This window comes from Daphnia carinata, chromosome 3 (genome assembly GCF_022539665.2).
Source record: "Daphnia carinata strain CSIRO-1 chromosome 3, CSIRO_AGI_Dcar_HiC_V3, whole genome shotgun sequence".
Lineage (NCBI taxonomy): Eukaryota > Metazoa > Arthropoda > Branchiopoda > Diplostraca > Daphniidae > Daphnia > Daphnia carinata.
Window position 1 is genome coordinate 11402201 of NC_081333.1, and position 25738 is coordinate 11427938.

General features: G+C 48.3%; 1 protein-coding gene across 4 annotated transcripts in view; it reads right to left on the bottom strand.

Moving 5' to 3' along the window:
- The window catches only part of LOC130697404 (dystonin-like), a 63404-nt gene that overhangs the window by 2465 nt on the left and 35201 nt on the right, over nucleotides 1-25738 (bottom strand). For 3 of the 4 annotated variants that reach the window (XM_059494807.1, XM_059494809.1, XM_059494808.1), the window contains 30 exons: nucleotides 16323-16469; nucleotides 15700-16239; nucleotides 15161-15630; nucleotides 14900-15100; nucleotides 14538-14836; nucleotides 14269-14474; nucleotides 14053-14203; nucleotides 13739-13921; nucleotides 11353-13430; nucleotides 10929-11291; nucleotides 10561-10869; nucleotides 9321-10497; nucleotides 8882-9255; nucleotides 8485-8816; nucleotides 7674-8421; nucleotides 7459-7613; nucleotides 6539-6989; nucleotides 5732-6470; nucleotides 5369-5664; nucleotides 4869-5299; nucleotides 4347-4802; nucleotides 4186-4263; nucleotides 3960-4013; nucleotides 3771-3830; nucleotides 3452-3529; nucleotides 3005-3109; nucleotides 2225-2744; nucleotides 2031-2148; nucleotides 1511-1576; nucleotides 1042-1238 (listed from right to left, as the gene is read on the bottom strand). In XM_059494807.1, the coding sequence (XP_059350790.1) occupies nucleotides 1042-1238; nucleotides 1511-1576; nucleotides 2031-2148; nucleotides 2225-2744; nucleotides 3005-3109; nucleotides 3452-3529; nucleotides 3771-3830; nucleotides 3960-4013; nucleotides 4186-4263; nucleotides 4347-4802; nucleotides 4869-5299; nucleotides 5369-5664; nucleotides 5732-6470; nucleotides 6539-6989; nucleotides 7459-7613; nucleotides 7674-8421; nucleotides 8485-8816; nucleotides 8882-9255; nucleotides 9321-10497; nucleotides 10561-10869; nucleotides 10929-11291; nucleotides 11353-13430; nucleotides 13739-13921; nucleotides 14053-14203; nucleotides 14269-14474; nucleotides 14538-14836; nucleotides 14900-15100; nucleotides 15161-15630; nucleotides 15700-16239; nucleotides 16323-16469 (11382 nt within the window). Of the gene's footprint in view, nucleotides 1-1041; nucleotides 1239-1510; nucleotides 1577-2030; nucleotides 2149-2224; nucleotides 2745-3004; nucleotides 3110-3451; nucleotides 3530-3770; nucleotides 3831-3959; nucleotides 4014-4185; nucleotides 4264-4346; nucleotides 4803-4868; nucleotides 5300-5368; nucleotides 5665-5731; nucleotides 6471-6538; nucleotides 6990-7458; nucleotides 7614-7673; nucleotides 8422-8484; nucleotides 8817-8881; nucleotides 9256-9320; nucleotides 10498-10560; nucleotides 10870-10928; nucleotides 11292-11352; nucleotides 13431-13738; nucleotides 13922-14052; nucleotides 14204-14268; nucleotides 14475-14537; nucleotides 14837-14899; nucleotides 15101-15160; nucleotides 15631-15699; nucleotides 16240-16322; nucleotides 16470-24663; nucleotides 25256-25738 lie in introns of all 4 variants that reach the window. The other variant, XM_059494806.1, reaches the window with a different exon arrangement.

Consider the following 25738-nt stretch of genomic DNA (forward strand, 5'->3'; position numbering starts at 1 on the left):
TACCAGACAACGTACAGCTAACTCCATTTCGTGGTACAAGCTCGGCTTCGGGTGTAAGCCTTTTGCGATGGAAGAAAAGAGAGAAAGAGAGCGAAAAATGGTACTAGGATCAAAGTTTCTTTTAGCAATCAATACGTGCCGTTAAGAAAAGCTTATACTGTCAATTACAACGCTGATTCTCGTTCGATAAAGAGTTTCAGTGTGAAAGAGGAGAAACAAGAGGGTAGTAGGCCTAACATTGTTAATAGTGGTAGTAATAGTGATGGTCAATGAAAGGTGAAGAATAGCTAAATCGAAAGCAATCTGCTTTGCAAAAATCCTACGGCTGATTAGTCGAAGATCTCATTCTCTAAACTCTCGGAACGATCTTTACCAAATAGCAAGTGGATGTGACGGTCGCTCTTCGACCCGACATGTTCAGCGGAAATGAACACGGCATCTCTTTCTGACGCCGGATTTGTTCGAAAACTGGTGCCAATTCCCTTAAGATATCCTGCGCTGTATATAACAAAGTTACGCAAATTAAAGACATTAGCACCATTTCGCCCCTAGTGTTATGCAAGGACGACCTCGACCGATGATAGACGATTGGTAATTGTGGAATAGGTTAGATTTAGGTTTAAAGTGAAGTGAGGATCGTGATAAAGGGATCGGGGATTGCAGGTAATGGACGCCAAAAATAAGAAGCCATTAGAAAGCCTTACCTTTAAAGTTGGCATAGCAAGCGCTTGCCATGCAAAATCAGATCAAGTCATTAAGAAGAGCAGTTTCACATTACTAGGTGTGATTACTAGGCGTGAAAAATACATACGCTACCTGCATTCTAGCATAAAACACGTGCAATAGAATGACGTTTTGTGACGCTACGCTACACTGCTCACAAGCCGGAAATTTGAATGGTTTTTGCCTCTTTAATGCTCGTGATTCATTTTTAAAAGAATTAGGTCGGCACCATTCAAATTTCCTTTCTCTGAGCACACGAACAGAAGTAGTAAATGCTAAAAGAACTATTAAGTTTGTAGCGATAGGCAACAAACGGACCTTCGTGATGGGCCCGGCGGTAGGAAGAGAGGGTGATCGTGCATGGAGGGGCGTCACGGCAATTTGACCAGTTCCAGGTTGGCTGGAGACGGAGCTGTTGGGGCTCATGGCCTTAGTCTTGAATGGAGTCATTCCCTGCGAAGCACCTTCGGGCAGGATAAACTGCTCGCGGAGCTCGAGGTTGGTCCTACCTCTTGCTAATAATGGAAGGATCGTGCAAAACGTCAAAGTAAGGAAACAAAACCAAGGCAACAAAATGGCAAAACCAATAAAGCAGCAAAATAATCGACAAGGACCAACAACAAAAATAACAACAAAAAGGTTTCAACGTAGGATCGAATTATCAAAGTAAAAAATAATAATGGCGAAAATAAGCCAAACGGAAATAGGAAATCGTCAAACAAAAAAAAATAGACGGTACAATAACTAAGTGTGAAATTTTCAGTTGAAAACGTCATTAGATGCTTACGATAGAAAGGACACCAGAACTCGTGCTCGCCGGGTGTTCTTACTCTTATATGGGGTATGATAACAACTACGACCATGCAAGATAGCGTTCCGTCAAATCAATAAATGAAAAGCGGACAAACAAAAAATTTTCGAAATCATATCAAAAATAAAAAAAATGATCGCAAGGAATCATTGGGAAGTTAAGGGTTGGTATGAGGTTTTAAGGTTTGATTTACGAACGGGGACAAATGATGGGTATAAGAAGAAGAAGAAGAAGAGAAAAAAAATCTGTCAATATTCAAATGGCAGCGATGAAGTTCTTCGATCCAAGTTAAATATTGCACAGTTTTCCTTAACCTGGAACTTCTTACAGCTCAATATCCCAAGGAGTTTAAACAACCAACGTCCTCGACATAACGTAGCACATTGCATTTAAAAACATCTCCCAGTTTCATGACGATTTTTGTTATAGAATAAATTGTTTACAGAATATCGACTGGTGGACGAAATAGATATGTATATCGGAACATTGCACTTACCACGGCAGGGGTCGTTCTTGACGAGGAACTCATCGAGCGCCACCCATCCACCGCCGACACGGACCATTACAGTCGAACGCAGAATACGGACAAGGCGAAGCTTTTGGCTGTCACCAAACTACACGAATACATTTCAAAACAGGCGATATTTATAGACAATTTGCAGGGGTAGGTCATTCATTTCGACTTATTACCCGATATTGGCCTTCACCGACTTGGTGCACTTTGAACCGATTGCGACATGTGCATTGATTAACCGCTCGTTTCACCTCATCGTGAATGATTTCGTCTTCAGTAGTTGGACGCTCTTCCCAGTCGGGTCGTAAGGCGGCCAAAAATTCCTTCCAATCGATGTAGCCTTCATTGTTGCGATCGAACATGTTGGCCACAGCATTCATTTCCATACGGCTGGTGGGGAACTTGGTCTTCATAATTCCATCGATGAAATCTTCTCGAGGAATAAATCCTTCATTGTTCTTGTCCATTTTGCGGAACAGATCAGTCACTCTGGACTTCTTGTGGTTCATGTACTTCATGAATCTGCGTCTCCAGTCGTCCCAGCTAAAGTTCTTCACCTTCTCTAGCTCTTGCAAGTAGTTCAGTTTCTCTTGGAGACGGCGTTGGCGATCCCATGCCATCATCCATACATTACGCCAGCGGTCCCACAATTGGCGGGCGCGTGGATTGCGTGGCAACATTTCTACGCTCACTTTGCTACACGGATGAAATGGAAAATGCATCAACATTTGGCAATATATCCCCATATTTCCTCGGTACTTTGAGTATAAAAAATGGCCTGGCTCTAGCTCTAAAAACGCTGGCAAATATTACTCGACAAACTAATAAAATGGTAAACTTCTAGGGTGACTTTACATGGACAATCACGATACTAAAGGCATAACGGAACAAAAAGACTAAAAAAACAGACGAAGCCCAACTTTGTACTACAATTATCAGGAAAGTGCAATTCCCACCTTCCTTTGCGACTGTTTCCAGGAGCTGGAGTAACAGGAGCAAAGCGCGGGCCGATATGCGGCCAGTAGTTATCAGGAGTCTTTTCACGACCCGGGCTGCTGCGGCTACAAAATAAACATATAAAGCGTGAGGACGTAACTAAGGATACTCTAGGATAGCGGGAAGAAGGACAACATGCTTTCAGATGTAACATAAAGAGCGCGTATGATGGCATCGTGTTGAGCGAGAAGGCCTACTGGGATCAGCGGGTGTCAAGAATCCACATCACTTCTTGGGTTTAGAGGATTTTAGGCAAAAGGCAAAAGGGTTGAGAAAAACCGGAGGTATGGAAGAAAGAAAAGGATGCAATACGTTGGCTGGTCTGCGGGGGCTTCCAGCAGTAAGCAATGCCATAGCAGCAAAGCCGCATCAATGAAAACAGAAAGTAGAAACGAGTGCAAAAGTACCTTGCTCCAGACATCCAAGGCTTAGGATAGTCACGTGAAGGAGAACCGTCCCGTGCTGGACTCGGTGAAGTCGCTTGACTAGATATACATGGTGAAGTGCACCGAAATGAATAATCGTAACGAAAAAAAAAAAAACAAATGAAAAAAAGGATTCCCAAAGAGTGCAATAACGTGCCAGTTGTTTTTAAAGGCATGCAAGAACAAAAATGTTCATGATGTTCAGATTTTAAAACGGAAAAAAAATTGAGTTCTAGAAATGCCGAAACTGACTTTGGGTATGCTAATTGAAATTGGAATGTGGACTGGGATGCAACTTTACCTTGGTTTTCGACTTTGTTGTTGAGGTCCAGGAGTCGACTCTCGCGATTGCGGTTTGTAGCTGTGAACAAGCAAATAGGAATTAATAGGCATGAGGGGTAGCAGCGGCGACATGCCCACAAAAAGCTCAACAAACTTATCGTTTTTTTAACACGAATTGTTAAACAACATTTACATAGTCACAACTGACCTGGGACGGACTAGACGGGGTATTAGCGAATTTTCTCGGTCAGGTGTTACACGGCTGTAGGATTAAAAAATGAGAACAAACGTGTTCCCAAACATTGCGTTAGCTCATGGTACAGTTAGATATTTTAATAATTAAACTAATGTTTCCTACTGTTTGAGTAAGTAACGTTAAGTTGTATTAGATTACGCAAATTTTAGCTGCTCATCGGCTGGTAGATTATATTTACCTTGAACGGCGAGCTGGAGTATCGTGCTCGGGTGATGATTCTCGTGTAGGGCTCTGGCTGAATTCGCGGTCTGGCACTCTTTTGATTTTCAAAACGAATTTAATGATAAATAAAATTGTAGATTTATAAGATTAAACGATCAGAAAAGAACGCGGACTTACGAAGATGTTGACTTGTTGCGAGACGGTTTACGTTCTTTGCCTGGTGGATTTGCTCGAGGCGCTTGCTTGGTCTTGCACACACGGTCCACCTCAGGCTGGCGTTTGGCCATATCTTCCATAAACTCTTGGTGATCCTTGATCAAACCTTCAATGATGGGTAGATCATCTGGCAGGGGTTCGGCTTCCAATGAAACCAAAGTCCTCTCCGCAGTAGCGAGCCATGCGAGGAGCTCTTCCAGAATGGACGCCATTTCTCGCAAGTTGCGCAGATGTTCATTGAGACGATGTTCACGCTGATTAGCCCATGCCATAACCTCTTCCCATCGGGCTTGGATGATAGTAATCCAGTGACGAATGACGGGGACAGCGTCAGGGTGAGCCTTGCCGAGAATATCTTGAGCCAATGCCAAAGTGTCGTCTTTGTCTGTTTCTTTTTTAATCACTTCTTCCAAAAACCTTAAACAGCGAAAAGAGTTATAAATCTGATTTACGAATAGATTATAAACGACTGCATGATCTTACTTGTGATGGTCTGCCAACTGCTGCTTAGTTTCTGGTTCTTCGTCGGGAAGAGCCCCAGCAAATCTCAGTTTCATTTCGGCATCCGACAGCCATTCCAAGAGCATATTGACCGCTTTGTGCAAAGTCTCGGCTTGGACTAACGCATCATCCAAGTTGGCAGATCTGGTGCTTGCGGCTTTGGACACGTTCTCCCATGTAACATCCAACTCAGACACTTGCTTCTGAATTGCTGCTCTATCCTCTTCGCTAGCATTTGCCATCACATCCACAGCCATTTTGCGGACCTGTTTAGTCTGGGCTAATCGGCTGTTGAGCTCTTCTTCGAAGTTCTTGTGCTGCTCGCGAAGTGCCATTACAGTATCCAAGTCTCCATGAACCGGGCCTTCCATCATTTGAGCTGGGTTCGTTTTGCACAACCAGTCAACCAACGCCTACCGAATCCACGGAGAAAGAAATAAGAATAATTCGAATTAAGAATGCAAAAATGAAGTTAATCTAACCTGAATAGCGTCTTTGAATTGTCCAGAAAAGAGTAATCCTTCTTCAAGTTTCCTCTGACGATCAACTGATTTGTTGCAAACAGATTGCCATTTGGCTTTCAAATCAGACATCATTTGCTTCAAGGTAGGCTCATCTGTCTTCGGAGCACGATCCTTGACAAGTTTGCCAAGACGTACGATGCCGTCATACGTCGGCTGTTTGGCACCAAGAGTTCGTTGGAACTCCTTGTGTTTGGCCAAAAGCTGCTTGATCTTCTCGGGATCTTTGCCCAGTTGCAGCACGGCATCATCGAATCCTACACAAAACATTTCGATTGTTAAAATATATTTTCGGCTGGTACTTTTTCATTCATCGGATATTACCCTTCTCAGCGTCGTCCAACCACGAGTAGAGTTCTTGCCACGAATCGTGATATTCTTTGGCCTCTTTGTAGGCGTGATCAAGCGCTCGGGTTCGTTCAGCGGCTCGGGAAAGAACACGCTCCCAGCGATGTTGAACGCTGATGAGGAGATTCTTGATTAGGATCACGTCTTGTTTTTGGCTGAAGTACTTCAAGTGTGTTCCCTTCTTGTCCAAGCTAAGCATGACTTCGCGCTGGGCCGCAATGTCCTTCTGGAAGGATTTGTGCTCCTCGATCTGAGAGAGGACGGTCTCCATGACGCGCGAGGCGGGTTTGAGCCCACCCAATGTCTTCTCGGCGTTTGTCAGCCAGTCGATGAAAGCTTGCAAGGCATCGTGGAACTCGGTGGCCTCCTTGAGAGCAATCTCCAACTTGATTTTCTTATCGTTGGCACGATTCATCACGTTGTCCCATCGCTGCTTCAATGTTCTTAGATTATGCTGCAGAGAAGAGGCCGCTCCATCGGTGGAACGTTTCACGTAGTCGGCACCACGCTGCAAACAGCTCTCGACGAGGGGTCGGTCGTGCTCCAGGTCGTTATAAACTTCCATGAAGCGCTGAAGCTGCTCTGAAGCAGTTTCGGGTAAACCACCCACTGGCTTCGACATGGAGAGGGCGCCATCAATTTCGTTCAGCCAAAGCAACAGGTCTTGGATTTCGGCAGTGAATTTCTGTGCCTCCCGCAGAGCATCTTCCAATTCCTGTTTTTTTCCAAAATTAAAAATTGGCAAATGAAATACAATCAAACGAAACGCTAACACACTCTTACCTTTTGACGGCTGGAGGCCTTTTCAACTAGATCACTCCATTTCTTGTTGAGAAGCACCAAACGTTGCTGGGTTTTGTTAGCATCATCGGATCCCTTGCCACTCTCAACCAATTGGCGACCGGCATCGTTCAACGTGTCGACACTGGTTTGATGGGCTTGGATGTCATTGATCAACACTTTGAGCTTAGCCAACTCGACTTCGATGACATTTGGATCTCCAAAGACGGGCTTCAACTCATCCAGGGTAGTGTCAGTGCGCTGGATCCAGACCAACAGCTCATTTAGAGCGTGTTGGAACTGTCCAAGACGCAGCAGAGCGTGTTCCAACTCTCGTTGCCTGTCGACAACTCCGCGCAAGAGATCTTCCCAGCGTCGGTTCACCTTGGCCAACGGTTCCTTCAAACGAGCAGCTTGATCGGGAGAGGTGCGATCTGCCAGATCGCCAGCTTGCCTATAAAATAGTGTAAAGATAATTTCAAATTTCTTTCTTCTTTTAAACTGATGCGGCGTGAAAGCTAAGGGCGACGGAGATACGAAAAAGATTTATGAAGGGTTGAAGTGAAGATGAAATAACAAAGCGTCAATTGATGTTTATCGGCTGCTCAAATCGTGCAGCAACCAATCCCGAAGGAAATTTTTTTTTTGTTTACAAAGCGATTGCATGCCCTCATTCCGTAGGGAGGGAAAATGACTTGCCTGTTTAGACTCCTGAGAAGGGTCAATTTGAGGAGGGAACCAAAACCAGGAATGTGATCAGTGATAAATGTTTGATTATTTTGATTTGTACTCTTATTTACTACGTAAACGACTCTCATTATTTCTATTGTTTTTATCAGAAAGTTATTTTAAATGCCGAACACCAAGTATTTCACACCATTATGGACGTTATTGTAAGTTTGACAATAAGAAGAATTGTATACCTGTTGAGTGTCTCCACTTTGACCATTTGTGGGTCAACCTCGGCTTTGAATGCTTTGAGTTGTTCGATCTGTTCTTTGACCGTCTCAATGTCGGAACCGAGAGGACGCATTCCGTGGAACTTGTTCTCCGCTTTCTCCAAGAACTCAGCCAGGCTCTATAATATCAACAAGATTTAGTTTCCATGTCGAAACAATATCATGACAATTAAACTTACGTTGAGCGTGTCGTGGTATTCCATGGCCTTCTCCATAGCGTCGATGAGGTTCTCCTCGCGCTTGGCGTAAAGGGCAGTGATATTATCCCAGGCCGAATCCAACTCTTCAATGTGTTTCTTGACTTCCGGTTTGTCGGGTTCGCCACACAAGCTGATGAGCTCTTGACCGACTTGGCGGCAATGCTCCACCTCAGGTTTGGTTTGCTCAATATCGGTTTTGATGTCTTGAAGAGTGGCTTGTTGTTGGTGAATCTTGGCCGGCTCGACTGCTGGTGGTTCTTGGCTGACCAATGTGTCTTGCAGCTCTTTGAGCGCAGTCATAACAGCTTGCAACTCTTCCCAGAAGCGCTCGGCGACGGCCAAAGCCTCTTCCAAAGATTTGCCGCGCTCCCCAGTGGCAGCCACAACCGTGTCCCACAGTTTGGACAACTTCTTCAGTTTGCCTTCTATGTCTTTCACGGCGGGATCTGAAGGGTTCTTCACGATTACTTCGTCAGCAGCTCGTTTCACGGCCTCAAATGCGGATTCTCTCTTTTCGAGGTCTTCGACAACAGATTGATTTTCTTGCATTTGTTCCTGGATTTTGTCAGGATGGGCAGACACAGGCTCGGCTGATTTTACCTGCTCGAAGGCGGTGGCCAATGCGGCAAGCATGCCATCAAGTTTGTCTGAGAATTGGCTAGTTTCTTGCAAAGCCTCTTCCAGAGCTTGTTGGCGCTCACGCAAGCCCGATCGCAAAGCAGCATACCTGTAAATCAGAATTTAACTAGTAATTCATAATCAATAAGCGAAATGTTTAAAGATGATTTACCTGGCATTGTCCGATTCGAGGATGTCGTGAACCTTGACGCCCTCTTCTTCGATGCACAACTTGGCAAGGGTAGTGCCCGTCTTGTTGAGTTTGTCAAAGAGTGGCTTGTGCTCGGCAACGTCGGCCATGAGAAGTTTGTTGCCTTCTTGCTGGCGGACGATCTGATCGGGGCGGATGGCAGGGTCATCCAGACTTGACAAAGCTTCCTCAATTTCGCCTAGCCAGTTGGATAGATCGGAATGGGCTTCGTAGAAATGCTCAGCTAGAGGCAATGCTTGTTCTAAGATGCTCAATCGATCAGCACTCAATTCCGAGACGCGATCTCTTGTTTCCTGAACGACAGAAGAAAAACATCGATTAAATTTCATATTAAAAGTGAAATGACGTAGTTCCTAACCTTAAGGTCTTCCATTTTCTCCCTAATGAATGCCGAATCCTCAGTTTGAGGCGATTCACGAAGCACTTTTTGCGCTGCTGATAGAATATCGCGAACGCGTCCTTTTTGGGTGGAGATTTCATCACCGATGACTTTGTGTTCTTTGAGCTGGACGCGGATGACCTCCGGATCAGAGCTAGGAGGTTCGGATTCTCGCAGTTGTTGTTCAGTTTCACGGAACCAGTCTAACAATTCATCAAGATCTCCCACGACTTCCATTGAGCGTTGCTTCGACAGATGCAATCGCTCAGCCTTTCGCTGGATTTGTTCGCAAATGGCATCGAACCGGCGATTGTCACGTGTTATCAACGACTCGATGTACGCAGAACCCTCACCTACGAAAAACAACAGAATGTTAACAGTGAACCATCGAAGGGTGGTGTCGTAAAAATAATAATACCTGGGCATCTCTGACAGAGCTGAGGTCCACTCTGATTAACCATATCTAAGAAAGGTCTGACCTCACTCAATTCGCTTTCCAAACGAGCGATGATGCTTTCCTGGACGTCCAGGCCAGCGCTCCCTCCTGAAGCCGCCGACGAAGAATCCAAGGCTTGCAGGCGATCTTCAGCGTCCAATAACCAATTGGCGAGGCGATTGTGCGATACATGGAACTGCTCAACGAGCGGTAGGGTCTCCTGGGCGTGTTTTAACAAATCATCAGCCCTTCCAGTTAAATCTGTGTAACGACGCTGAACTGAATCCAGTTTTTCTTTCAGTTGCAGAGCTTCTTCATTGGTGATGTGGCGCATAAGTTCCAGGCCCGTGTCAACGACAGATTCAACTTGAGGTTGATGTCCAGCCACTTCTTCAGTTAGGTACATCAGTTCCTCCATCTGTTCTTGTAATTTCTCAACGTGAACGGATAGGATTCGGTACTTGAACAACTTGGACTCCATGCTCTCCATCCAGGCCAACAAGTCTTCGTAGGATAGAACCAAATGCCTCAAGCCAGTCTTGGCATCACTTAGCAGCCGTCCTAGGGCCTCTGAATTCTCTACCAAGGCACCATATCGATCAGTTAATTCTGTCAGGCGGTCTGCGAGCACGCTAGCCTCTTCTTCTCCGACCAGTGACATCAAGTTTGTAGCAATATCAGTCAGGCTATCAAAAGCAGGCTTTTTGCTGAGAATGTCATCGTGCAGCAGATCGTGCTCTTCGATGCGCTGTTGGATCTTTTCTTCGTCAGTGGGTACGATCTCCATATCTTTGATTTTGCGTTCCATCTTTTCTAACCAGTCAGCAATGGGCGAGAACTTGTCTTGGAACTCCTTGGCTACCGCCATTGCTTTCTCTAGAGCGTCCATTCTATCATCGGCGCCGTTGGTTAGAGCGTCAAATCGAGCCACCAGCTCTTGGAGCTGCTCCTCAATTTCCGCTTGTTCTTCAGGGTGAGCGTGGTTGGCAATGTCCTGACCCATGTCGAGCAGGGAAGACATGGACTGCTGACGATCCAACAGAAGTTTCTTCAAGAATTTCTGCTCCTGCAATTGGGCCTTGACCACCTTGTAATCAGCTGATGGCGGTTTCTGGTTGGCAACCATCTCTTCTGTGTCGGAAAGCCATTTGGACAAGCCCTGGAGAGCGAAAGTTCATTGTTAACAATTAAACTAATCATTACCAATTTATATGAATAAAACCTGGAGAGCTTCTTGGAACTTTCCAGACTGGAGGAAGGCCACGTCTAGTCTGCGCTCGCGGTCGTTGAGCTTCTCCTTCAAGTTGTTCCAGCGGTCGTTCATCTTCTCCAAGTCGGATTCAAGAGCCGAGGTAGAGACACCGTTGGCGGCCGACTGGACCAAACCTTGGCCACTGCGATTGGCTTCGTCCAAATTTTGGCTCAGCGGAATAATGAGTTCCTGCTTGAAGCGACGGAATTCTTCTTGCTGTTGGCGGACCAATTCGACGTCACCGACGATGGGTTTGAACGCCCGTTCTTCATTGGACGCCTAAATTGAAACGATGTTGATGTCAAGAAGGCAAATAAAACTTGCTTTAAAACGTGTACCTCCTCGATGTGTTGCATGATGTTACTGTGCAGATCGTAGAAGCTCTCCACACGAACAAGCGTTTTCTCCAGTTCGTCAAGTCGATTCTTACCACGATCTTCCAAACGAGTAGTTTGTTTACGTAACGATTCGAGCTGATCGCGCAAACCTTGGGCGTCGGGAGCGTGGCCCTCGGATACGAGATTTTGGCCATCAGTTGCAATTGCTTCAACTTCAGCCTGGCGAGCTTCAAGCTTAGCCAAGAAGTGATGCGTTTGATCCAATTGATTATTCAACGTATCCAAGTCTCTTCCAGCTGGTGACATTGAATCCAACTCTGTTTCGAGAGTGGACAAATCTCCTAAAACCGCCTTGACATGTTCCTGTATGGCAAAAACGATGTTATTATTAAATAATCAAACTGGTGTAACAAATGAAACATACATTGAACTGTAAAACGGCAACAGAGGCCGTTTCCAGCATGTTACAGCGATCCTCAAGGTGTGCTCGTAGTTCAGAATAGCGTCTGGCAAGATCCTCAGCCTGATCCTGAATATGGCTTGCATTAGAATCGTGGCTGGCAGCATCGGCTACTAGACCAGAAGCATATTGCTGGACGCGATCGACTCCCTTTTCAAGCTGGACGGCTTCATCCAAGAGCGTTCGGATGCGATCAAGTAGCCTGGAATCGCGTGCTGCAGGGCCCAAGGCATCATGAGACGATAGACGATCTTCGCAGCGTTGCATGGCGTGCTGTGAGTCACGCAACAGTTCGATGAACTCGGCCAAACGCTGGGCGATGTCCTCCAACGATTGAGAACGTTCCAGGACAGCGGCGTTGATCTGATCCCAACGTTCCTTCGTGATGGTAAGTTCGCTTTTGACACCTTCCTTGTCAACATCACAGGCCGATAGGAAAGACTCGCCGAGCGATTTGTTCGTTTCGAACGTGGCGCTGTGCCTGGAAATATCATTACGGAATGATTGTAGATCCTTCACCTGAGCATCCAAATCGCTCTTCTTGAAAGCAACTGGTTGCATTTGATTGAGTTTCGCTTCGGCTTGGTCGAGCCAAGGAAGGAACATTTCTTGTGAACCGTCGTATTTGCGACAGAGTTCCATGCACGTTTGCAATCGTCGGTGACGACTGACAGTCTCCAGGCGAACCTTGTTCCAATCTCCTCTGATTTTCTCCAATAATTTATTGAACGCCTTGGCGTCGTTTTTGTTTGGCGATTGGTTCGCCAGTTCTTGTCCCTTGTCCAGCATCATGATGACTTCATGTTCTTTGTCCATGACTTCTTTGTAGGCCGGCTCGTTTTCTTGCAATTGGCGACGCAAAACATCGCGATCAGCGGAAACTTTGAGCGCTTCAACGAGCAGACGTGCACAATCGCCCAGCCATTCTTGTAACTGTCCGCACTGATCTTCGAATTCCCTGTTATCCTTCAATAAATTCTCGAGTTCCGCACGTCGATTGTCCAGCTTCTTCTGAAGTTGAGCGTGCATTTTGTCGATCTGACTCAACTTCTGAGCTACTTCCGCTTTGGAAGAGGCATCGCTCAGTACGGCGCATAATTGTTCACCTACGGTTTCGAGTCCAGCAATCAAAGGCCGTTGACTTTCAAGTTGGTCTTGTAAATCTTCGAGATGTTTAAGTATCTCTTCGGGGTACACATTTTCGACAGCCAATTCTTCCAGATTATCGGAAATCTTTTGAAGAGCATCCTGCAGCTGGCCAAGATTAGCGTAAAACTGGCGACTTGTGCCGGACGCTGCATCCAAATTTTGTTTGCGTTCTTCGAGACGACCTATCAAGTCCGACCATTTGGCTGAAATCGAAACGACCTTATCGTTCACCTTGCGTCCGTCATTGGAATTGGGTTCGGCAATCTCTAGGATCACATCGGCTAGACGTTCCAAATGCTGAACCTGCGGCTCGTGTACCTTGAACTCCTCGCGCAAGACTTGAACCTGCTGCAGTTGGTGATGGACCAAACGCGGGTCGGAGGAGATTGGGCCGAGGACGGACATCATACGATCCTTGGCGATCAGCCAAGCCGACAATTGATCATGCGTATCGTGGAAATCTTTGACGTCTTCCAGAAATTTGGAGCGAGCCTTGCACCGATCCTGCAGATCCTTCCAGCGACCAGAGACGGTCATCAGCTGATCTTGCAGAGCATCGGCACCAGGGACACCACTCTTTCTGCGAAGGAGCTCAGTAACCTGGATCTTAAGGCCGTCTAGTTGTGGTTGCTTATCGTACATGTCTTCCAAAACATTTTTGACACTTCTCAACTGCTTCTCGGCATCGTCTCTCGTTTGAGGGACGGCCGAATCGCGAGGCAACTGGCGCTCTACTTTGTCCAAGAAGGCAGCCAGCGTCTTCAGCACGTCGGCGTGTTTTTTAGCTTCCTCTGTCATCAATTCCAATTCGGCTTTACGGTCATGAAGCTTCGAGCCTAACTGGCCGTAGCGATCGTAGATATCAGCAATTTGCTTCTGGACGATGGAAGAATCTAAAAAAAAAAAAAAGAATCATCGAGTTAGATTTGCAGATTAAAATCATTAGAAATAAGCATCCGCCTTCGTTCAGGCCGTTAAATTGAAGAAGCGATGTCGGGCCAAGTTTAGCCTTTTATAATTATTGATAAAGATTATTGCAAGCAAGAAAAAAAAAAGCCGGAGTTAAAAAATAATGCGCGTGTTAAAATCAGTGAGCTTTAGACGTATTATCCACGCCGTGCGTTCTGGCCAAAGAAGCCTGGTGCTTCATTTTTTTTTTTGGTTGGCGGAGGATGTTTTTTTTTTGGGGGGGACTATCTACCTTCCATGCCGAAAAAGTCTTGGGATGATCTTCGGCTACCGAAGCCACTGGAAGCGACGCTGTTGATCAACGGACTCAATGGTGCCCCCATACCTACTTTAATCGGTGACGGACTGCGCAAGTCTTGCGATTGACGGCGCAAATCTTGCGATGGTCGGCGTGAATCTTGCGAAGAGCGGCGCACTACAGACATAACACGTCAACGCTTTCTCTCGCTATATGTACACCTTACGCTTATGATTCATCGAGTGTCTCTACATAACACTGGCTAGCGCTTCTATACATTAAAGACAAAATATAAGAATAATACTTACGAGTTGTAATGGAAGACCGTTTCGAAGGCGAGACGATGCTCGGTTTGCGAGATGTATCTCCGGCGGGCCGGGACATGTTTTCATAAGCTGTGCCAAGATCAGCGACCCGACTAATGGTGGTCTCGTAGTCGCGGTACTCTTTCATGATTGGCTAACAATTCAAAAAATAAATAAATAAACAAAATAATAATAAAAAGGAAATATCAATGAATGTACTCGGAGTTCATCCGTCTGTCGCTTCAGGATGTCTGCATCAACGGCAACAGGCTCGAGCGCGTCCACTCGTCCTTCGTTTTTGGTCAACCACTCAAGCACTTGATCGCGGAGTTTCTCGTACGTGTGGAGCTGATCGGTTCGGGCTTTTCCGTCCTTGAGGCTTTGTTCGATGATTGTCGACAAATCCTTCCATTGCATCTCCAATGCTATATAAATAACACAGTTGATTAAATGTGCTGAATTCGATTTGAACAATGCAAGAGTTTTACTTTTGATTTTTTCTTTAATTGGGGTAGTATCGGCGAGGTCTTTCTTGATGACTAATGTCCTGCCAATTTGGAGCATGTTGTCAAAATTCTCTCGGCGTTGATCCTTTTGTTGAGAAATGTCTTCAATCCTAGAGCTAAGCTGCTCGGCTTCGTCTTGATCGGACGAGTCAAGGATTTCCCAAACTTGTTGGTACCATTCATCGAACTGCGTGACCGAGATGATGAAAGTATCCAGCGACTTGTAGATTTCTTCCAACACGTATCCACGTTTGACAACCTTATCTTGGAGTTTCTCGTATCTGTAGGGGGGAAAAAAATGTTAGGTACAGAACTATTGAAATTCCAGGCAAAGGAAAGTCTACCTTGAATTCATGTCTTTCATTTTGGCTTCAATCTTGCGAGCCACACGTGCATTATCTGGATTAGCAACGAGTGCAGCAGCGGCTTCGTTGATGCTCTCAAAGCCAGCACGATGGCTATCAATGTCAGCTACCAACACTCGATGTTCTCTCAGCTGTTCATCTAGACGATCCTTATTCAAACTGGTTGGTTTCGTCATATTCCTAGAAGAAACAGAAATCAATTAGAAATACTTGTACAAATCTTGTTTCGTGATGACGTACTTGAACTGATTCTCAGCCTGGCTGAGCCAGTTGGCCAAGGAATCCAGGGCTTCTTGGACATCTTGACTCTGTACGAGAGCGTTGTCCAAGAATTGGCACTTGTCGGCCAAGGCATTCAGCAATTTCTTGTAGCGATCCTGAATATTAGCTTGGACACTTTCGAGATTGCTGCGTTCCACTTCTGACACATCGCCATCCAAGGCCGTCAACAGGCTCGTTGCTGCCTGGACGGTATGATTGACCAATCGCTCATTGGCCATGACGTCATTATTGAGAGCTTTGGCACGTCCAAGTTGATCCTCAACGGCTTTGGGCTCGGCACCCAGTGGTTCATTAACAATTTTCGTGGCTTTCGGTTCAACCTCTTTGAGCCAGGCTTTGGCTTTGGTTACGATTTCCTGATAATCTTTGTTTTTGCTATTGATATCAGTCATTTTGTCCGACAATCTATTGGCTCGCTTCATCAACGTCTAGCGGGAAAGAAAAAGAATCGAAAGTTAAATGGCTGTAGAAGTGTAAAGTAGAAAAAACAAATGTACCTGGTAATCTTGAGTAACTTCAACCACTTCGGCCTTGACCATCAACTCAGACGGCTCGATGTGTCTCATTCGCTGCGGGAGTTTATCGCGGAAATCGTTGAGGACGGCAAGGTATTCCATGGATTCGTCGACAAACTTTTGGGCTGCCATGGTGATGAAACGCAGATCAGCCTGGTGAGCGATGACGTCGCTGAAGAATTCGCGAGTCGTGTCAGCATTGGCTTGAACTCGGCTGAGGTTTGCCAACTGTCGTTCTTTGTCTTCTGCCAACTTGTTAGACTTGACCATCCACGTCTTGAAGTTGGTGATTTCCGTGCGGAATTTGTGCAACTCGTCCAGAGCCGTCGAGACCTTGCGGAGAAGTTTTTCCGTCTGATCTGTTCCATGGTCGTAGCGTTTCTTCAGCTCTTGACCTTTGCCTTCGAGTGTTTGGATCTCATCGGCCGATAGGAATTCCCCACCTTGGCTGACAATCTGCCGGACCTGATCCAGACAGGCGTTAACCGGACGGGAATGTGATTCCAAATCATCACGGACACCCTATAAGATTATTTTATAAAGACAATACATAAAATGCAAAAATTTCAAAAGAAAATGGGACTAAAAAAATTAAAAATGATTACTCTGATAACATTAATTTGATTTTTCAATTCAGCGACATCTTCGCGGACCGTGTCTTGATTGGCCAGCTGAGCTTCAACGTTAGAAATCCACACTAGCAAACGTGCCATGCCATCATCGCACAGCTTGTACCTTTCCTCCATGGCTTGCTATAAATTGATGATAAAAACGAACGCGTAAAATGCCGGATCAAGGCAAAAGCAAAAATTCAAAATCATGTTTTTATCACGAACAAAAAAAAAAAAAACTACTTGGGTTATTCTAATAGACAAGCATTCAAAAACAGACAAGCACACACACACACACACACACACAAACGTATACTAAAATTCTAAAGGGGGCATTGGCACACCTTTCATCTTTCATCATTTCGACAATTAGTGTTATATATCCTTCACCCTTCCACCAGATTTAACGATTAAGACGGAATTAAACGTTCAACTGGATGCGAGTTAGCAAACTATGATTAGTAGAATAAAGGGTATTTTTATTCCACATGTTTTAAAACATGAGTGGTAACCTTAACCGGAAACTTTGGGACGTCTAACCGATCTGTAGAGGGGCGGATCTTTTTAAGAAACGTATTAAAAAAAAAACCACTTGGAGGTTATCCCGTATTAAGTTAGCAGGGATGATGGAAGCACTTGTTTTAACACACATAAAAGAAAAGGGGTAGCAGGTCGTACCGAGCAAGCCATACCGATAATATAACCGGATGCTAGCTAGGCTTACCCGGGCAGAAGTCGTCAAGAGGAATCCTTTGGATAAGGCTTCCGCCAAGTTCATGTTGGCCAATCGGCCAGTTGAGGCATTCACTAGGCCTTCTTCAATGGCCTGTATTATGGACAGAATGCGACCTGTTTCGGGGTCTTTGGCCAAGTTAGTGGAGAAATCCAGAAGGGCCGTATCGACAACTTCGGCAAGAGTTAACGAGCGCTGGGTAAAGGGATCGGAAAAGCGGCCCGTTTCGATGTTGTAAAGTCCGAATTCGATGGCTTCGATTAGCGAGAGTTGGCGTTTGGGAGTGACGATCAGACCTGTGGCTAACGCTTCGCTAAGGGTCACTTGTTTGCCGCTTGAATTGTCCAGTACGAGACCCTGATCTGCATCGACTATGGCCAGCTCGAAAGCGGCCGACAACTTGAGCAATTGCCTATGCAAATTGTCCCTAACTAAGACGGAATCCGAGTTCAAACAACCGAACGCAACGGCCTGTTTCAGATTCAATTCTTCGTTGCTGGCCGGCTCCATCAGTCGGGCAATTTTCAAGTTGAATTGACCTTGTTCTATAGCTTCATCGAATCCGATCGTCTGCCGATGGAACACGACCGTGCCTTGTTCGAAAATGATGCACAGGGGACCCAAATGGCCTGTCTTTCGGTCCACCGTGGCCCGTTTGCGCATATCGACGATGCCTTCGTTAACGGCCCGTTTGACCGTCATAAAGTTTCCTGTTTGTGGGTTCTTGATAACGGCTGATTGCGGGTCAATCAGTTCGTGCCGGATGGCTTCTTCTAGGGTGTGTCGGCACGATGTGCGTGGATCGATGAACGTGCCAACATTCAAATCAATAGCGCCATCGCGGACCGCTTGATTGAACGTTAAGGGCCGATCGACGGTGACGATCACATGCTCTTCGACGGCCGTTTCCAGGTTCATGGAGCGCTTGCCTCGGGCCTCGACAACTCTTCCTCGAACTCCATCAATGTCTCCGTCTTCAATGGCGCTATTAAGGCTTTTAAGGCTACCAGTGGATGCGTCCTTGAGGGCCGTGGTGGAGCCATCAATCAGCCCGTGTTCCAGCGCTTGGTTCAAGTCTAATAAATCACCGACTGATGGATCGACAAATTTGCCCGTCTCGTGCGCATAGAGGCCATTTCGGATGGCTTCCTCCAGCGTCAGGCCCGACTTTGACGTCACGATGAAACCGCGTTCCAAGGCTTCGGGGAAGGTCATGTCGCTACTGCCCGGCAGGCAATACGCGTTGCGTTCCGCATCAATCAATCCGATGCGAACGGCTTCGTCTAGTTTCATGTAGCGGCCCGTCTTGCCATGTTTGACGATCGACTTGGTCGCCTGGATCAGGTTTTCTTTGCAGGCCACGTCCAAATTGAGACGACGGCCGTTGGTCGGGTGGAAAAAGCAATTGCGATGCCTATCGAAAAAGCCGACACGGACAGCGTCGTAAAGCGAGAACGGCTGTTCGATATCTAGAATGTATTCACGTTCCAGCGCCTTGTTCAACGGCATTTCCAGCTTGGATTGCGGAAGACGAAACAAACCCGTTTGGCGATCGATGATCCCGTTGCGGCAAGTTTCAGCTAAACTCAATAGATTGCCCGTTTGCCGTTCGAAGAAACACGGCAAGAGAGGGTGCAGGACACAACGTCGAAGAGCTTCGTGGATTGTGATTTTCCGGCCGCTGTTGGGATCGGTAACGCGGCCCGTCGCTTCATCGTAAAGACCTTGATGGATCATCCGCTGAATAGACACAGGTGCTTTGCTATCGACAATCAACTCGTTAGCGAACGCTTCGGCCAGCGTGTACTCCCTGCCGCTGGTCAAGTCCTTAACGCGTGTCGTCTGCCCGTCAATCATGCCTAACGCAATGGCCGTCGTCAGGGAGGTCTTGCGCAAGAAGCCACAGCGCGTGTCTTTGACGTGGACCGATTCCGGATCGATCAGTCCGCTTTCAATGGATTCGACAAGCGACAGCCATTGTCCTGTCAAAGGGTCGAGGAAGAGGCCCGTCTGATGATTGAACACTTCTTTGACCATGGCCTCGCTGAGGAACAGAGGCCGCTGGACTTCAATGAGGAAGCCTCCGTCGAGCGCTTGTTGAAAATCGATCGTCTGCTTGGCTGAAATGCGCAGCGTTCCTTGTTTGACGTCGATCAGCTGTTCGCGTACGGCTTGTTCGAACGTGACCACATCGCCCGTTTTGAAGTTGCGCACCAAATTGGCCGTCGAGTCAATGACACCACTGCGGATGGCAACGTCCGTCGGTAGTTTGGGTTTACGAACTTCAGAGAGCGTTGAGAAACGTCCCGATTTCATGTCGTACATCCCCTTGAGCAAGGCTTCGGTGATGGAAAGTTTGCGCTTGGCACCGATGATGAGCCCGCGTTCCATAGCGGCTACAAAGTCCATTTCGGCGCTGGTCGAGGGGTCAATGGCCATGCCAGAAGTCGAGTCAATGATGCCCATTTTGATGGCATCGGCAAGACTGAGGATGTCAGACGAGCGCGGGTCTTTGACCGTCAGGGCCGATTTTTGAATGAATCCCTTCTGAATGGCTGTGTGTAGTGTAATCTTATCTCTGCCGGCCATAACGAACAGGCCGGTTTCGCGTTCGTACAGTTTATGGGCCAAAGCCTCTTGCAGCGACCACGCTTTGTGTAGAGGGATGATCTTTTTCTCTTCAATAGCTTGGTCCAGTCTTTGACCTTCCAACGAATCGGCTGCTTCTTCTAGGGAAATGTAACTTTCATCCTCTTGCCGGACGCGGGCAGATGAACCGTCAATTAAACCGCTAGCGATCGACTCGCGTAGGCTCTCCTCACTGCCGGTAAAAGGATTGGAGAATTTGCCCGTTTCGGGATCGTACAGTCCGTCATGAACGGCGTCGAAGAGGCTCATCGTCGTCGTTTGAGTAGATATAAGTCCTTGTTTGAATGCCGTGACGAAATCCAGCCATTGGCCGGTAGCCGTGTTCATCAGACGGCCCTTTGCGCTGTCCACTAATCGGCTTTCGAGGGCCTCTTCCAACGATATCACTCTCTGTCGTTTCGTGTCATGAATTTCGGAGATGAAGGCGTCTATCAGGCCCCACTTGACCGTCTCTTCGATCGTTAAGGCCTTCTGACACACGCTTTCGGTTATCCTTCCACTGTTGCCATTTAACGACCCGTTGCGAATGGCCGCCTCCAGCGCAATGGCTCTCCTTTTGGGCTGAAGAAGACCCGACTGGACGGCTTTAGCAAAGTCCATCGGTTTGGCATCTTCGTTCTGTATGACGATGCCCGCCAACGGGTTAATCCATCCACGCTGGGCGGCTTGAATTAGACTGAGATCCTCTCCGGTGCTGAACGATCGAACGATAACCGAATCCGGATGAACATAATGATGGCGAATGGCGACGGCCAACTGGACTGGCTTCTTCAATTTGGGCAAATTTAAAAGGCCACTGTCTACTGTATACCAGCCCTTGTTGATAGCGTACTTAAAGGTGATCGGATCACCCAGGTGGGCTCGATGAGCCGCCGGGCTGGCTTCGATCCAACCGAGTTGAACGGCTTCGTAAAAGGCAATCTTCTTTCCCTTTTTCGGATCGATCATGTGGCCCGTAACTGGATCTACGAGCCGTTTGTCAAGAGCCTCGTCCAGCGTAACAACGCTATTGCAACGGACGTCTTTGATCAATATCTCTTTGCCATCCAGGATGCCAAGGGCCGTGGCGTCTGCTACCCGGATCGGGTCCCCCGTCTCAACGTCGACAAACAGCTCTCCTGATGGATCGTAGAAACCCTGTTCGATGGCGAAATCTCTGTCCAGGATGTCGACGGGAGAGACGTGAAGGTCAGGCTCGCCAACCAAATGAATCTGATCGTTTTCTTCGATGGATATGATGGCCGTTGGCGTCGCTAAATTCTGACGGAGCGCTTCGTCGACGGACATCCACGATTTCCGGACGACTAGCTGAGCCTGAGAGGCGATCCTTTCCTCTTTTAAAGCGTTGCGAATGGACGTCCGTCGCGAACGGAAAACGAGAACGGGCTCGTTGGCTTCTCTACCGGAGACGGGCGATAGATTGAACAAGACGGGCATGGAATCAGAGTCTTGGCCGGGCATTTCGGGGACGCCCAAGACGGCCACAAGACCCATACGGACGGCTTGGTTGAATGGGAGAGCTTTACCCGATTGCTGGTATTCGCCATTGGGTCCCAAAAGGCCACTTCGGATGGCCTGCTGGACGCTGATCATTTGCTGACTGTTGGTATCGTAGATGAGCGTTTCGGCCGTCATCTTCGAGCTGGTCTTGTTCAGTCGGACGTCACTGTAGCCATCCAAACGCAGCCAGCCTTCTTTCAGGGCTAGATTGATGGTCATTCGTTCGTGAGTTCCAGGCCGCGTGAACGTGCCCGATGCTAAATGAACGAACCCTTCTGAAACGGCCTCCTGGAATGAGAGTTGTTCGGCTTGAATACCGACGATGAGGCCAAGTCTTGCAGCTTTTTCAAACGTCATTATCCGGCCAGTCCGCTCGTTCTTGACTTGATCGCCACCGATCAACGTATAGCCGGGCACGCACTGGACGTTCCGCGTGATTAGCGTTTCGGTAGAAACAAGAGTCTCATCATGCCGTGTCGACTCGCTAGATGACACGACTGTAGAATGATATTGAACTGGCCGTTTGATGACCAGCACGCCTCGTTCTAGAGCTTCGGTCACGCTCATCTTCCGTCCGGACATGTCAGTGAAGGTTTGACGGTCAACATCCAGCATCCGCTTTTCGATGGCGCGTCGGAGGAGGACGTACTCCGGCGCGGCAGGGTACGGTATGGCCATAATCAAATGAGCGTCAATGGCCTGATCGAGCGGCATGCGACGTCCAGTTGATGGATGAATCATTTCCAGAGTGGACGCGTCAATCAGTTTACGATCGAGCGCGACGGGTAAAGTAAGGCCGACAGGTGGCACTTGCGGCGCCCAGATGCGTGGCGATGGTAGGTAGAGTTGACGGGTCGCAACAGCTTCCATCATCGAGACGGACCCGTTGGCCGTTTGGACATCGCCGTTCTTCTCATCCACCAAACCGATGGTGATGGCCAGCGAAAGAGGGACGGACTTGCGCTCTTCCGAACGTGCGTCCACCACTTGCGTTTGGGGATCGATGATCTCACACTGGACGGCTTCCGCCAGGCTTAAGGGACTGCCGTTTTCCGGATGGACGAAACAGCCGGAATGCTGATCGTAGAGACCTCTTTCGACGGCTTCCGTTACGGAGACACTGGACGCGACGGGAAATTGCATTTCGCCCGTTTCATCGTCCAGCACACCGCGATCGAGCGCTTCGCGTAGTGTCAACTGCTGTCCACGTAGGACGTCGCTAATGGCGCCCGTCGTTCCAGCATCGATTTTCTGTTGCTTGATCAACGCCTCAACCGAAGAGGAAGGCACTTCGAGTAGCTCGGCCGTCTGGGCGTCCACTAAGCCGCGGATGGCCGCCTCGCGGGGTTTCATCACTTTGCGGCGGATGCGTTGCAATTTGCCCGGTTCTTGCTGAACGGACCGGGCGCGGCCGATAGCGACGCTGAATTTCGGTTCGGTCGTAATCTTCGAGCGGGTCTGCTGGGCAAGCGACGCTTTTCGATAGTCGCTGCCGTCCAACGGGATGCCAGCCAAATCCATTAGGCGATAGGGGACGGGCTTTTGTTCCTGGATCAATTCGACCAGGCGCTTCTCCGTTACGATGCCTTGATCGAGGCCGTCCTTGACGGGCAATTGTTTGCCCGTAGTGGCATCCGACATGACGATGCAAGAAAGCAGTTCGGCACTCAACTTCGGCTGTTGCTGGTCAGTGACTTTGGCCGCTAATTGCGTGATGGTTTCAATGTCCAGGACGTGACGTTCCAGCGCGCTCTCCCATGTTACTTCCGCACCCGTAAAGGGATCGATGAGTTTGACGCGCAAATCTTTCCACGCATTCGAAGACTTGTCCACTTCCATCGCCGCTTCTGGTTCGCTGGCAGGCCGGCCGATGACGTTGATGACTCCGACTTGAATAGCGTCCAACAGCGACAGGGTCCTTCCGCCAGAATATTTGTAGTCGCCCGTCTCCTTCGAAACGATGCCTTTGCGGATGGCTTCGGTCACGGACAATTCTTTGGCGGGCGAGGTCGGATCGCGCACCTTCACTTTGCTCGGCTGGACAACGTTGCGCTTCAAAGCTTCCAGCAAATTCAGCGTCTCTTTGGTTTCATCCATCGAAACGATTCCGCTGGACGGCGCAAAAATCACTCCGCGCGCTAAGCGGATGTCTTGCAAATCGGGCGGAGGCAGGTCGTCAAACGGCGATCCAGCATCCACGCTCTTATTCCGGCTTGATTCTCGACGTGTTGGCGACTCGGACGCCGGCGGTTTCATCTTTGGCGGCGATCCTTCGATGGAGGACTGACGTTCGCGACGCGGAGAGAATCCGCGCTTGACGGTGGATGAAGGAGAGACGCTTTCATCGTCGACAAAGATGATGATGTAACGATTCAGAGCTTCGCGGATGTTGAGCGGTTTGGAACCCGTTTCTTTGTAATGGCCCGTCGAGGTCAGGATCCTCTTCTCGAACGCGCGACGTATCGGGATGTAATGTTTGGTGGCCGGATCGAGAACGGACGCCGAATCCGGTCGGATGATGCTGAAAAGGATGCACTCTTCCAGCGAGACGAGTCGATCGGTGCCCGGCACTGCAAACAGTCCCGTGTTCGTGTCCAGATATTTCTTTTCAATGGCCACTTTGAGCGGCCAGCCAGTTAAGGGTGGATCGTTTTCGCTTCCGGTAGACGGACGTCGCGGAGGCAAAAATTCCATTCCTTCGGACAGGAGCAGGCCCCTTTCAGAGGCTTCTTCTAACGTCATGGTGGCCCCGTGGGGCCGTTCAACGTACAGGCCGGACGGCATAATGATGCCTTCGCTGAGGGCTTCGGCCAGCGTTAGAGGCTCGCCCGTTTGGCTATCTACCACAGACTTAGTCGAGTCTACGTCCAGCAGTCCAGCTTTGGCTGCTCTGAGGAGGTTCCAGCTGACGGCCCGAAGGGACGACGACAAAGGATCGACAATCGTTCCGTCTGCATTGACCCATTGCCTTTCGACGCATTCTTTCAAAGTCAGCGGTTTGACAATCAGCTGATCACGCATGGCCGTTTCCCACGTGATGGACTTAACGGAATCGACTTTCAATGTGCAACAGACGGGATCGACTACGCCCGAATCGATGGCTTCGCCTAACGTTATTCTGCGGCCGTTCGGGTCTACGATAGTGGCAATTTCAGTCTCAATCATTCGGCGCTCAATGGCCTCGGACACTGGGACCCGCTGGTCGCGATAATTAAACATTCGTGTTTGGGGATCGATAAGGCCCTGTCGGAGGGCATCGTACAGGTGGGTGGATCGACGACGCAAACCCACGCTAACCAGTTCGGAGACGACGGCCTCGTGGAGCGAGCACCTAACGCCTTTTTGGGGCACAGTCACGACGGCCGTATCGTAATCAATCCAGCCGAGCTGGAGCGCTTCGACTAACGAGGGCGGGCCGGTCCTAACTACACCTAATGCAACCAGGGTGCTTACCTTGTCTCTGAGGAGAAGGCCCGCAAGGAGCGCCTCCTCGGCCGTGACGGGCTCGCGCGTCTGCGGATGGACGAACCCGCCGCGGCTCGGGTCGTAGAGGCCGAGCTGAATGGCCTGCATCAGGGAGATGCCCTGACCCGTTCTGGGGTCTCTTAATCCTAGCGAGGGTTGGAGGAGTGCGGATGCGACCGTCGGGTCGACCAGTCCTTGACCGGCCGCCTCCGACAGCGTCAGAACATTTCCCGTCACCGGATCGATGTAAGCGCCGCGCTGCAGATCCAGCAGGCCCGTCTGGATAGCTTCCGTCAGAGTCAACTGCTGGCCCGTTTTGCGGTTGGCAAAGTAAGGAGTGTTGGACAAGCTTTGAGTCACGGAAGAGGTGGTTGTGCTGGTGGTGGTAGTGCCAGAGGACATGCACGACGAGACGATGGTTTGCGACTGACGTCGGGACGAGTCGGCCGACGTCCGGCCGTTGCTTCCACTGTCTCGCCGCACCAACGTCGTCGTCGTCGACGACACCCGAGTGCTCATCTGCTGCTCAGAGTCGATGTAGACGGTCGTGATGGAAGGGCGACGCGGTGGGCTGGACGACCTAGAAGGCCCAAAAACAGAAACAAATGAATACATTTTTCTTTTTTCTAATGAAAGTGAAAAATTGTGAACCTGCCGAATTATCTAAAGGAAAAAAAAAAAAAAAAAAAAAACCTGTTTTTGTTTTGTCTTGCCTCCCTCTCCCTCGCTAAACCTTTCACGTGATACACACCCATCATTAAAATTCTTTGACATTCTCTGGGCCGAACTCACAAATTCTTGACATGTGAGGGCCGTCACCTTCGCTGGGTATTTTATTTATTTATTTATTTTTTTTTTCGCAAAAAAAAAAAAAAAGGATTAACACCCAAACGAATGGTGGCCGTAAACAAAAGAAGCTAACACTCACTACAATCACAAGGTTGTTTCCCCAAAAATAGGCATAATTTTTTTTTCTTTCTTTCTCTATCCTCTACATCTCTTTCTAGTCATCTATCTTCTTGTATTTCAGGTGATCACGTCATCTCTCTATTCAACTCTCTCT